The sequence below is a fragment of the Cyrtonyx montezumae genome, unplaced genomic scaffold, assembly GCF_038088225.1.
Source record: "Cyrtonyx montezumae isolate F1298 unplaced genomic scaffold, pur_monq_1.0 scaffold_13, whole genome shotgun sequence".
Classification (NCBI taxonomy): Eukaryota; Metazoa; Chordata; class Aves; order Galliformes; family Odontophoridae; genus Cyrtonyx; species Cyrtonyx montezumae.
In genome coordinates, this window is record NW_027071859.1 from 3,375,684 (window position 1) to 3,388,439 (window position 12,756).

A 12,756-nucleotide genomic window follows, 5' to 3' on the forward strand; every position below is an offset into this window, starting at 1 on the left:
TCCTGGAAATGTCCCCTGTTGACCTCTCCCCTTCCCACCCCTGCAGTTTCCCATGGTGTGACCATGGCAGTGGAAGCTGGAGACATCCCACCACTGTTCTGCAGTTGTTTGGCCAAAGGCTGCTTTTCCCTGCTGAATAAAGGTGTGCAGTTTGGCATTGCAGCTGGTGGGAAGTGTGATGCATCCTTGTATGTTTGTGTGTATGCACTCTGGAAACTGGGCACAAAGTAGTGGTGATCTGCACTGACATGGGGTAGCAAGGAAAACACCTTGTCTTGTTATCCACCTGATCTAGCCACTCTAAGCAAGAAGGCCGAAGGCAAAAACAGCCACGTGAAAGAGTGCATCAGCCAGGTGACAGAGGCTGACAGTCCTCATTCATTCCTCCTGTTTCCCCTTCCCCTGCACATCCTCCATAAACTCACAGAGCTCTACAGATTCTGCCCTCCAGGTTCACCTCTTATCTGCTGGAAGGTTAATTCCTCCCCACTCCTGCGAGTGAAAGTCCCCCAGCCCTGCTGGAATTAAAATCACACATTCTCACCTGCTCCAAATCAGTTTGGTTCCCGTCCCTAGCAATGTGCCTTTGCTGTTAAGGCCAGCAATCTCCTGGGCCACGTTTGACAAGGTACTGCCAACACATCAGGGGAGGTGGCCTTTCCCCTCTGCTTATCACCTCGAGTGCTGGTGCCACTTCTGAGCCCCCCAGCACAGGAGAGACCTGGCCATGCTGCAGATCCCCAGCACAAGGATCTGAGAGTGCAACAGGGCCTGGAGCAGCTGTGCTGGGAGGAGAGGCTGCTCAGCACAGAGCAGGGGCAGCTCAGGGGGCCCCACTGAGGTCATAAATCCCCCCAGCAGGGGCAAGGGAACAGAGCTCTGCTTCTCCAGTGCACAGCCCGGAGCCAAGGAGCTGCTCGTTGGCAGCACTGCTGAGCTGGGTGGTGCTGGAGCCCTGGCACAGGGACCTGGGTGAGGTGCTGGGCACCCTGCTCTGGGTGCCTCTGCTTGAGCAATTTGAGACTAGAGGTTCCTTCAGTCCTTAAGCAAAACCAGCTGCCTCCCTTTCTGCATACCCATTGTTGAATTGCAAAAGGCCCCAGACCAAGTGCCTGTAGAAGATCTGGCACTCTCCCTCTATGTACTTTTGCTGTTGTTTTGCCACTGTGGCTTGAATGGTTTGGGAGAGGATGCAGACAGCTTGGGCTGAGAGGTTTTCTGACCGTAACACGTATCCTGGTGTTACTCTGTTTGACAGAAACTGTAGTGCTTCTCACCTTCAACACATCAGCTGCACGACCATCTCATCCCAGAAGAAGGTGTCCTTGCAACATCCAAAGGTGAGAGGATTTTCACTATCTTGCATGCTATTGCACATCACATCCAAACTGACTGTTTAAGCAGATGGGAGGAAGCAAACAAAGATTCTCTTTTTTGGGGGGTCCAGGCTGCAGTTTGCTGCCTGCAGTCACGTTGCACATCCCCCAAACTTTTCAGCACTCCACCACAGCTCATGTTCCTGCTGAGAGCCAATGTCACAAGACGTGTTGCATGAGGGTAACTGTGACTGTTGCAACAGCACCAGCGAGCACCTCAGCCAGCAGCGATGAGGAGCAGCTGCTCCATCCCTGCACGCACACATGGGTCGCTTTCTGATTGGCCAAAGGGAGAAGTGGCAGCCAGAATAAGCCCATCTCCCATTCAGTATAAAACCAGGGGACGTGGGGCAATGCAATAATAACTGATCCTAACCCACCTGGGTGCACGCTGTTCTTGGTGGGGTCCTCACTGCCTTGCTGTACTCTGAGAAACCATCATCAGGTGAGTAACCCTGTGCTCTCTTGCAGGAAAGCTGCTCATTCAGCCCTCCTGTGCAAACCCATCTTCCTGCAGCCCTCTGCACTACAAGCTATTGGATGTGTCTGTGGATAGAAACAAGAACTACAGGAGGCTGGGAAGGATGATAAGATATTCATATGAGTGTCGGAGCTCAGAATGCGTGGAAGCCAGAGACAGGGTTTCCTATTTCCAGGAGAGATTGGAAAGATACCTTGATGCTTGAGGAGACACCTAAGATCTGTTCTGGGAGAACAGGGGTTCCCTCTTTTCAAGCACAAGGGTGATTTTCCACCCTTTCAGGTTTCAGTTAACACAAGGTAGAATTGTATTGCTCTTTCTGGCCACCAAGCTTCCCCATCCTCTTGCTCCTCCCTGGGGCAGAGCTGTGCAGGGCTGTGGCAGTGAGAATGGGGCCGGGGGGTTCTGTTATTGCTGAGAGTGACCTGGATGTGGCAGGATGCCTTTGTGAGCCTGGGGAAACAGAGGTGCTTGGGCAGAGTGTTCTGGTTGGCCAGCCTTGCACTGATGCACCAACACTACTCCAATGTAGTGTGACATCTCCAGGTGCAAGCATTTCCCCAGCATCCAGAGCCTGGGCCTTGGAACTGACCCTAACAATTGGAATTGTGTTGGCTATTGACACAAGCATCTCCTGATGTATAAACCTTCTCTGCTCTGGCACCTGATTAAGTAGAGACTGAAGTGAGGAAACAAATGCACCAGTGGTGCTTTCAGCATGTTGTCTGTGCTAGAAAGTGTATCTGGTGTTGCTTTGGTGTCTCCCCTCTGCAGCTCTGTGAAAACCCAGGACAGGCACAAAGCATGCGGATCGTGTACCTGCTCTTCCCCTTCATCCTCCTCCTGGCCCAGGGTGCTGCAGGTGAGGTGTGAGCTCTGTGGGGTTCTCCATACCCCAGTAAGTGGCTTCTCAGGGGTGGGTAGCGATTAGGAGGGCTCTGATCTGTTGGTTTGGGTGAATGGATGGGCTTCTGGGTTCGGTGCTTTGTGCACGTTAGATTGAGATCCATGGACCAGCCACTCTAGAACCACACACAGTTTTTACAGCTATCTCATCTTTTTTTGCTCCATGCAGGATCCTCTCGGGCTCCAGGAAATAAGTCAGAATGTCTTCGGCAGAATGGCTTCTGTGCATTTCTGAAGTGCCCTTTCCCCTTTGTCATCAGTGGGAAATGTACAAAATTCCAATTTTGCTGCAAAAAGTAAGCTTTGGGATTGGGGACAAAACTGGACCTGCTACTGTGGTGGCAGAAACAGCTGCTGCTGTGTCTGAGCCCTAAGCTAAGCTACTGGCTTTGGACTATACGTGGTCCAGAGCAGAGGGCTGGGGAGGAAAGGAGAAAGTGTTAGGACCTTCCCACTGAAGGGGCTGGAGGAACCCCAAACCAGACACTGCCCATCCCATTCGCCTCAATTACAGGGGGCTGTTGGTTTCACAAATGCTTCTTCAGGTTGGAGAAGAGTAAAGGCTCTCCCCTGGGCAGTGTGAAGCACAGAACCCACTCCCTGATGTCTCTGCAAAACCTTGGGAGCCATGCTGATAACAACCAGACTGCTGTGCAGAGTGGTTGCATTGCAATTAGTGCCCATATGTCAGTGTTATCCAGGAGAAGTGGTACACCCTGAGAGACAGAAATAGAAGGAAAATAAAAGTGGATGACTTCACAGAGTGTTTTCTTTCTGCAGAATATGGGGCTGAAGAGCTGGACATTCCAAGCAGGACGTCACCCTTGCTTCTCACTCCTGGAAACATCCCCAGTTCACCTCTCCCCTTCCCACCTCTGCAATTTCCCAATGATGAGACCGTGGCAGTGGAAGCTGGAGACATCCCACCACTGTACTGCAGTAGTTAGGCCAGAGGCTGCTTTTCCCCTCTGAATAAAGGTGTGCAGTTTGGCATTGCAGCTGGTGGGAAGTGTGAGTGCATCCTTGTGTCAGTGGGTGCCCAGGGATTCTCTTTTCCATCAGCACTGGGGCAGCATGGCCAGAGCTGCCCACCCAACCTGTCTTGGAGGAACCAACACACAGGGTGGTGGGTCCTTCATCTTCCTCATGAGCTGCCAGTCCCACAGCACCCACCTTTCTCCCAGCCCCACACACCTGCTGGAGGGGCCTGATCCCATAGGCAGCCCACAGGGAGACCTGTGTACTTCTTGGGGAGGAATAGGTCCACCCGTTTGGCTTTCCAGCTTCTATTTAATGTGAGATCTCCAGCGGGACCCATGTACTTGGAAACACACAGTCCAGCAAAGATTAAGCAGGGTGTCTTTACCTCTCTGCCTGTCTAGACTTTATGGGATTGCACCGCTGGGACTGTCTATCATTAGGCAATAACCTCAACCTTTCAGCAAATGCAGCCCTCAGCCCTGTGTAGTTAAATGTATGTGTGTACATCCATGTATGCAAGTGTCTCAGCAATTTGTTACTGAAGCCTTTCTATTCCAATTAAATAAGCCATTGCTGTTCCTCCTTCTCTGACTTCCCCTCCTTTCCCTTCCCAGCTGAGTGTGCAACCCATCCCATAGCCCTGGGGCTGGTGCCTTCCTGTATTTGCTTCCAGCTGGATATCCCTGCTGGTGTCAAAGCAATCCCATCTCCTGTGACATCAGTCACTGTGAGAAGGCTCTAGGAGTGTTTAAGAGGGCAAGGAGAACATAGCCAAGTCCTTATCCTATTTAAGGGCTCTATTAGATTCCAGGCTACCTGAATTTGGCATGACAGTCATTGCCACCACACCTGTCCCAGCCTCCCTGTGGTTCCCCTCCAAATGGGATGGCAGCTCCAATGAGTCCCCAGGCTGCTCCTCACCCCGGATCACCCCTATTTCCAGCAGGCCCATTACTGCTCTACCACTAAACAGCCCCAGTGCTGCCACTTGTTGGAATAATGGGGAAATAAAACAGGATATTTTCTGCATCCCTATATAAGGAACTGTGGCACAGAAGGCTGGAAGTTTGCTGGGACACCTGAGGATAAGCTTGTTACCAGAGAAGTGCAAACAAACAGATTTAGGATATACAAATGCTTTCCAGATAGAGCTGTTACCCTCAATCCACGCATATCATCACAGAATCATTCAGGTTCAAAAAGACCCCCAAGATCCCCAAGCCCAGCCCACCCCCACCATGACCATATCCCTTGTGCCACATCCCCACTGTTCTGGTGACCCCATCACCTTCCTGGACACTTTATGAGGAGAAATGTTTCCTACGACCCTGATATGCAGCCAACACCAGCGTGGATGCTACACAATGACTATTTATTCAAAAGGAAGAAAGGCAATGCAGTAGTTACTTGTATTTAGTTTACAACACAAGGCATATTGCATTAAACATGAGAGGTGTCTTCTTGTGGCTGTCGCATGAAGGGAATTCAAAGCAAGTTCCTGGAAGAAATTTTCAAAGCTCTTGAGTGGGCAGTCCGTGAAGTTTTTATACGTCCCATGGCCTGCACAAAGAAATAAAAACCCCAATCAGATTCCTTTTGTATTTACATTCCTTCTCTCACTCTTAATCCGTGCATGTTTTCCTCTTGGGTATATACATTCCAAAATATTGAATGTCACGTGCAAGTCAGGTTGGATCAGCCTTGTGAAGTCCCATCTGACTGGGAGCAGTGTTTTCCTATCTCTCTGGGAAAAGCAGGGAGCTGAACTGGTATCCCCTGCTCTCAGGCTGAATGCATTCATTCCCAGTCGTATTAGATTTTCATTTGACACAGCTTCACTTTTTGCACGCACCCAATAGCGCTCGAATCTGTGTTCACCCTCTTGTTCCCCACGCACCACAGCAGCCCAGTTCTGAAAATATGAAACCCTGATCTTTTGCTCTGTGAGAGGAGCTATAAGGGGTCAGAGAGTGCTGGGGCTACGTGTGGCTGGCGTTTATGGCCACACTTTGCCCTCTGTGCTTGAACACATCATGGTGCACTATCTCAGGAGCACATCTCAGGAGAAAGAGAACTGTGCAGCTCTGCTAGTAGCTTGCACCGGGCTGTCCTCGTGGTATATTGTTTCCTTAAACCCAGACTGAGCGTTCAACGACATCTTGGGCAAAACGTACTTGTCTATTCACGAGTTGGATGAGCATCAGTGAACATCAGACTCACCATTTGCAGCAAGAACGGAACCCAAAGCAGCTTCCAGCTTTGATTAGATGGCTGGGACACCTTCCAAAGTGACAGGACCCTCTTCTACAGAGCAACATATCCCTCCGGGGTGAAGACAACCCTGCAACAACAGCATAAAAAAAAGTCACAAAACCATGACAACCTTACAAGTCCTGGTTCTTCCCCTTATGGAAAAGAGACACATCTCTTGGGCTTCAGTGCTGCTTCCCATCCCAAAGCAGTACACCAGTCTTCATCTTGCCCATGGATACACTTGCTTGGTGTTGAAAAAACCACACAGCCAGGTGCCTAACTCCAGAACATTTACATTTCAGGAAGACATCACCAAGGAGGAATGATGTTTTTCAGCAGTCATCATTTCTCTAACTTTAAAATGTAGTGTTTTCATAAGGGATGTGGACAGCACAAACACCGAGTTGAATATTTGATTAACTCCTGTCTCATTTCCAGTAGTTTTAGCTCATCATGCCTAACATGTGCCAGAGAGCTTACTTCAGGCACACAGAAATCCCCTTTTAGCATCCTTTAATTCCCCTTGCATCTTACCTGGAGAAACCTGGAGGGCCAGGAAGAGGAGAGAAAAAAGCAGGTAAAGAATCCTCATGGCTGCAGATTTGCTGATCTGCTACAGGAAAGAGGAAGAAGAAAGGTGTGTGACAGGCAGTCCCTGGATTAAATGTCTTCTGAGCTGTACAGATAAAATGGCATTTATGTTATGTTTTCTTCAAATTCAGAAATAACCAGCATTACCTCCATGACCTCATGGCTGCTCTGTGGGCATTTCTGGGGAAAAGGAAGCAAGGAGCAGCACGTTCTCATGATATGAATTTATTAAACTATTTTAATTCAGATCTCCTGTCACACTTTGCAAATACTCCTTGGCCAAAATGCAGGCATCACCTTATGCCTGGCTAAATGATTTATCTAATAAATAAATTAAATCAATGAGGTAATTCTGCAACCGTGCTTATAAGCGACAGAAACACGTGTTCATTTTGCAGTGTTGAAACTTACCAAAAGCAATTCACTGAGGATCTTCAGCTTTGGCCTAAAGCTGAAAATCCAGGAATGGAAACTCCACATTTTATAATGGAAATTTCCATTTTGAAATTTTCCACCGAGGAATGGACTTTCCAAATTCCAAAAACAACCAGATCTGTTCCCAGCTGACAATAGACATTTAAAAAGCAATCCTGTAATGAAGTCACGGAAACAAAGTGGGATAAGATATCCTAGCTGGGCTTATGGGTAAAAGGGAGGTAGTTAATATCATCAGCATTCCTCAGCACATTCTGGTGCTGGTGAATCTTCTGATCCACCACAAATTGTTTTCTCTTAAGCACTGCAGGGAAATGAAGTTGTGATGAAATGTTATATTTCTGCAAATGGAGTGGTAAGGAGTAGCCCAAAGCAGGGCTGAAACCCAAATTGGTATCAGAAGTTGGAGCAAAATTCTCTGTATTTGTAAAATATACTGAGAAATGAGGAAGCAAAAAGTCCTTAATTCTGAAAATGAAATTAAGTTCTTAACACTGATACCAAATATATTATCAGTTTTGTTTTCTGTCAAAGAGACCAGCAGCTTTTCAGCCTGACCTCACCCCATTTTTCTCCTTGGAATTAACAAGTGGGGTATCTTTACCAAAGCCTATTTTATCAGTGCCTACAAAGATATTAGCACATGCTTGAACTTCTTACTCAACCTTTGTAATGCTGGTAAAGTTATATCCATTTTTTTTTCTTAATAATCTACAAATCTAGATTAATAATGCTGAGGACACACACACAGTATATATACATGCACACACATAAATATTTCAAAAGCACAAACATTAGAAGAAAGACTGAAAAGAACTGAGAAGTTACCAGATACTAGATGAGCTCAAAAGCCAAACAAGAACACTTCTTGGTCCCTTCCCTCCAGAGGACTTTAGCTGTGGGACTGAGGCCCTCTTTTATAACATTTGCTGTGGGTAGTGCCATTTGCTTTCTCTTTTCAGTAAGTACACATCAAGCCAATCAAAAAGTGACCCATCTTTTTGGTGATTTCCAATCCAACCAGAATTAAGTTTCTTCTCACTTCCCAATCAAAAAGTAGTGTTGGTCTCTGAACCTACATAGATTTTCTTCTGGAAAATCCCAGGTTCTTCATGCAACACCTCTTGTGACACACCAGTTTATGTAAGGCACGTTAAGCCACAGTAATATGTGTCAAACACATTGGGACATACGTTGAACTGTTCCTGGGTAGGAGCAATCTAATCCATTGCAATATACACATTGCACTGTGTGCAATTTCTGTTCAATAACTACAGAATATAAGAACACAGACTGGACCCAGGAAACTCAAATAAAAGACCATTAGATTCATAGAATCACAGAATCGTTGAGGTTGGGAAAGGTCACTAAGACCATCTAGTCCAACCATCAATCCACTAGCTATGTGCCTAGTCCATCAGCTTAGTGTATGGTAAGGATGCTTTGGTAAAGAGTACAAAATGCACAGAAACAGGGTGAATTCATGTTGGTCATGTCCCTGTACAGCCCTGTACAACCCTGTACATTCAACTAATGGAAGATGCATCACTTTAGGAAAATACAGAGCCAGAGGCTGCCTCTGTACCCTCAGGTTGCAAAGCTCCTGATTGAGCAATTCTCCAAGGCTCTGGTTGATCCTACATATCGGGCCTCCACAGGACCTTCAGCCAATAATTCTACAGCCACATTATGCCCTGAACATGCATTTTTTGCTTGTCTGCTCTAGGTCTGCCAACTGATCATCTCAAAGAGCTCTGCTGCTTCTTGTGTCATAGGTTCATAGGTTCATAAGGTTGGAAAGGACCTACAAGATCATCTAGTCCAACCATCCTCCTATCACTATCCCTACCCAAGTACTAAATTAAATCCCTTAGCATGGCACGTAGCATGTGCACGTTCTTTTCTCACCTCTCTTCATTGCTACTAACATGGTGGATTTTTCTCAACCTCATCAACATGATGGATTTTTCACGCTGAGAATAAGGATTCTATGCACCACATCTGTCAGAGGGATCCAGCTTTTTGTACATTTCTCTATTTTTCTTCAGTTCTGCACATAGTTTTGGGAATAGACAAACTAGGATTGCACGCAATAACCAAAAGGCAACTTGACTTTGAACAGTGCCCAGTGGTGTTTATTCTTTTGTTTTCAGCTTTTTTTTTTTAATTCTCCCAGCTCTTAATGCTCGCCTTGCCTTTTTTTTCACAGTGAACACCAAGTCAAGTAGCCACAGTGAAGGTTTCAATTGTGTCAGCGTAGTTTTGAAGTGACACACAGATAATCTTCTGCTGGTTCAGTTGGCAGAGAGGCTTTCATGCATGCAAACTGGATTCCTTAGGAGGGAAGTGAACCTGGAGTCTCGCTTTCAAGGACTTTGAAGGTTCTCTGAAGATGCTCCAATGCCTGAAGTGAAATGGAGCAATGTGTGGTCCACTCCTCCACCGAGGGCTTGGTTGGATCAGCAATATGAGCAGAGGCTGAGGGACTCATCTTTGTTCAGCCTGGAGAAAAGACACTTGAAAGGGAGTTGAATTGCTGCTCATAATTACCTATTGGTCATGATAGAGAAGATGGAGACATGCTCTCATCTGAGGTTCACAGAGGAAGGATGAGAGGTAACAGGTGCAAAGTATAACTGAGGCGATTCCAATTAGGTATGAGGTAAAAACCTCTCACAATCATTGCTGTCTAATAGTTGAATGGCTTCCCAGTGAATTTATGGGATCTTTTTAATTCTAGACATTCAAACTCAAAATACATAAGCCATCTTGTTTATCTTTGAAACTGGCTTTATTTGAGGGCACAGCTGCACTTCCAAACAACCATTCAAACTCACTTTGTCTTATGACTCTATTCGGAAGCCAAATCCAGCCCAAACTCAGTGTGCAAATCCACACAGTGAAAATCTGAGGAATATAGGCACAATCTCTGAGATCTGTGAGTCCATTCCAATCTTCTGATCTTCCCTTGCACCGAGTCCCTTGCTGACTTTGGCATGCCCAACAATGATCCAAAGACACCAACGCTAGGTATTTTTTGTATTTTATTTTACTTTATACCTCTCTTCAGTCAATAAGACGTATTATTTTAGTATGATGCCTGTTATTGCATCATGATAGGCTATGATACCTCTGTTATTTTCATTGAGCAGTGAATCTGATTGACAAAAATCCTCTGCAGATGGCACTGTGGCTCACAGATCATTTATTGTAAGACCATAACAGAGATATTTAATTGCTTATTGGCTCCTCGATTAAATTACTATGTGGTAATTTATTCAATACTTTGGTATCAGTTTATTAAGCATGTATAAATATACGTCTATGTGTATTAACATGGACACACACATGCATATGGAAATACACCTACAGTTGTTTTCCCTGAATTTCTTATCTTGATATGAACAAGAGATCTTTTTATTTTCTACATAGTTTAACTTTTTTTTCAGTCTGAAAGATGTGATAGACAAATGTCTGGTGTGTCCATGAACTTCTGACCAAAATTCAGAAAAAATAGAGGGAAACAAAATGACATAAAATGCAGTTACAATTTGCCAAGAGTTTGTGGTCCACTTGCCTACTGACTGTTATTGTTACTCAACCTGATTCCTCAAGGAAACAGATGCATCGTTGATTTTTACCATGTCCAAGGTCCTACATCCAGCTAATGCCAAGGACTTGGCTTTAAAGCTGGGCAATCTTGACACCCATCACTCCCATTGTTACAACTGAAATACCTCAACCAGGGTGGGGGGAAGGGAGAAGAGATTTCTAATGGTTTTCTGGAGGAAAAAAAATAGTGGCAAGTATTAAGAAGGTCCTGTGCAATGTAACTCCTGTTTAAAATGCTACTACCTGGATTTTCTGCTGTCCCATCTCTCACCTCCAGAGGACAGTTTGTTCATGGCAGTAAACAACAGTGATGGTTGGTAGCCCAGAAAACTGTAGCTTGCTTCTCAGTTGTGTGATAATGCCATCCCTTAACCCCCTTCATGTGTACTGGATTTAGTTCTAGCCATAAGGCATGGCCAGTGAGGTGCTACTGTGGATTGTACAGTGCAGAAATTCAGATTGCTCTAGATTAATTACAAAAGCTGTTACCAGCTGTTGTACTGTCAAACTAAATCCACAAAATGGAGGATAGCCAGTGCCTGGATCGTGTTCCATATTCATAAGTTCATCAGCAGGGGATGTAACTGCATTTTACCGTGAGAGTGGTGAGACACTGGAACAAGCTGCTCTGAGGGGTTATGAGTGCCCCTTCCTAGAAGCATCCCAGGCCAGGCTGGATGGGGCTGTCAGCAACCTGATCTAGAGGGAGGTGTCTCTGCATACAGCAGGAGGTTTGAAACGTGTCAAGGATAACCAGCACACCTGCCAACCTCCTATTTATTTCCCAGATTACTACAGAATCAAAGGATGGTTTGAGATGGAAGGGACCTTGAGTATCACCTAGATCCAGATCTTCAACACTCACCTAACACTACCAAGGCCACCACTAAACCATGTCCCTTAGGGACACCTCCGTAAGTCTTTTAAGTACTTACAAAGATGAGGACTCCACCACTTCCTGTGTAACCTCTTCCAACACCAAAACACTATTTCCATGAAGAAACTCTTCCTAATGTCCAGTCTAAACCTGCCCTGGCACAGCTTGACACCATTACCTTGTGTCCTATCATGTGTCACCTGTGAACAGAGACCAACACCCACCTCCCAAGCCATAAGGTCTTAGCTTTTTCTGCACAGTGCTTAGCTCTACAAGGCACGTGCCCATCTGTGTGTTTCTGATTCTGGTGTAAGCAGTCCAAGATAAAAACCCCATCATCCTCAACAAACACATTCAAGGGTGAACCACACGAATGCTATTGATAGTCATTTTATTGAAGTGCACAAAGAAGTAATTTTGATGGTGATGGCTGGTTCAAATTTATGATTTCACAGGTGCTGATATTTGCTTCAGAGCAAAGGAAACTTTTGAAAACTTTTTTTTTTCTTTTTTTTTTCAGGGGGATCTGGTGCCACCTGGTGTAATGGAGTTGGAGTGCGAGAGAGGATGTTTGGTAGATACAGGAAGGATTTTCAAGGAGAATCCAGGGATGCATCAGACCTTCCATCTCCTGCATGATGAAGAAGAGAGACTTAGCTTGCCCGACAGCAAGTATTCTGTGGTGACACTCTTTTGAGGGGCTCTATCTGCTGTATTTCATGGCACCAAAACTGCCATGGGAAGTGAATAACCCCTGAGGACCCTCTGTGCCTGCAGGGATGTCACTGGAGAAATTGCACGAGATTGTGTCAGCAGCTGTGCTTCTAAAGCCTCGAGGATGCTTTGCACTTCCACGTACCTTGCACAGCAAGAGCCTATTCCATTATTACAGGTTCCAATCCAGTAATATGGCCTCCGACAGATTCCTGGAAAGCAGACCCCATTTCGAAGCCTACAAGTATCGATGGGCCTAGGAAAATAGGGCTGACCTGAACAGTGAACAAAAGTAAAATCGTTTACTATGCAAGTGAGCAGAAGTGGATGCTTGTTCTCTCCATCTGTCTGCCCGGCAGCGTCTCCTGTGTTGAGGCTATTCTTCCCCAGGTGCAGGACTGCACTTCCCCTTCTTGGACTGCACGAGGCTCCCACCAGAGCATTTCTCCAGCCTGTCCAATTCACATCCTACCTGCAACACCCTGGAGCACCACAGAGAAGACAGCCAGGAGCAGGTAAAGGATCCTCAT

The 12,756-nt window shown here is 46.0% G+C and overlaps 3 protein-coding genes across 3 annotated transcripts; 1 reads left to right on the forward strand and 2 right to left on the reverse strand.

Moving 5' to 3' along the window:
• The first annotated feature begins 2,642 nt into the window (after positions 1 to 2,642).
• On the forward strand, positions 2,643 to 3,063 carry LOC136045273 (gallinacin-1 alpha-like). Its single transcript, XM_065731105.1, has 2 exons — positions 2,643 to 2,719; positions 2,933 to 3,063. Exons 1-2 carry the CDS (start codon positions 2,662 to 2,664, stop codon positions 3,061 to 3,063), a joined length of 189 nt encoding a protein of 62 aa, XP_065587177.1. The 5' UTR covers positions 2,643 to 2,661.
• Positions 3,064 to 5,116: 2,053 nt separating this feature from the next.
• On the reverse strand, positions 5,117 to 7,902 carry LOC136045237 (antimicrobial peptide THP2-like). The gene is made up of 5 exons (XM_065731065.1): positions 7,852 to 7,902; positions 6,532 to 6,610; positions 5,965 to 6,085; positions 5,753 to 5,765; positions 5,117 to 5,304 (listed from the first exon to the last, which is right to left on the reverse strand). The coding sequence occupies exons 2-5, from the start codon at positions 6,587 to 6,589 to the stop codon at positions 5,230 to 5,232; spliced, it is 267 nt and encodes an 88-aa protein (XP_065587137.1). The 5' UTR covers positions 6,590 to 6,610; positions 7,852 to 7,902; the 3' UTR covers positions 5,117 to 5,229.
• Positions 7,903 to 12,086: 4,184 nt separating this feature from the next.
• LOC136045274 (gallinacin-7) lies at positions 12,087 to 12,756 on the reverse strand. The gene is made up of 3 exons (XM_065731106.1): positions 12,699 to 12,756; positions 12,372 to 12,501; positions 12,087 to 12,143 (listed from the first exon to the last, which is right to left on the reverse strand). The coding sequence occupies exons 1-3, from the start codon at positions 12,754 to 12,756 to the stop codon at positions 12,128 to 12,130; spliced, it is 204 nt and encodes a 67-aa protein (XP_065587178.1). The 3' UTR covers positions 12,087 to 12,127.

What these genes read in the sequence shown, in the direction of transcription:
- LOC136045273 (XM_065731105.1), top strand. Translation starts at nt 2,662, where the DNA reads ATGCGGATCGTGTACCTGCTCTTCCCCTTCATCCTCCTCCTGGCCCAG. An exon ending in CCTGGCCCAGGGTGCTGCAG is followed by an intron (nt 2,720 to 2,932) that starts GTGAGGTGTGAG and finishes TGCTCCATGCAG; the next exon opens with GATCCTCTCGGGCTCCAGGA.
- LOC136045237 (XM_065731065.1), bottom strand. Translation starts at nt 6,589, where the DNA reads ATGAGGATTCTTTACCTGCTTTTTTCTCTCCTCTTCCTGGCCCTCCAG. An exon ending in GGCCCTCCAGGTTTCTCCAG is followed by an intron (nt 6,086 to 6,531) that starts GTAAGATGCAAG and finishes CTGTTGTTGCAG; the next exon opens with GGTTGTCTTCACCCCGGAGG.
- LOC136045274 (XM_065731106.1), bottom strand. Translation starts at nt 12,756, where the DNA reads ATGAGGATCCTTTACCTGCTCCTGGCTGTCTTCTCTGTGGTGCTCCAG. An exon ending in GGTGCTCCAGGGTGTTGCAG is followed by an intron (nt 12,502 to 12,698) that starts GTAGGATGTGAA and finishes TTCACTGTTCAG; the next exon opens with GTCAGCCCTATTTTCCTAGG.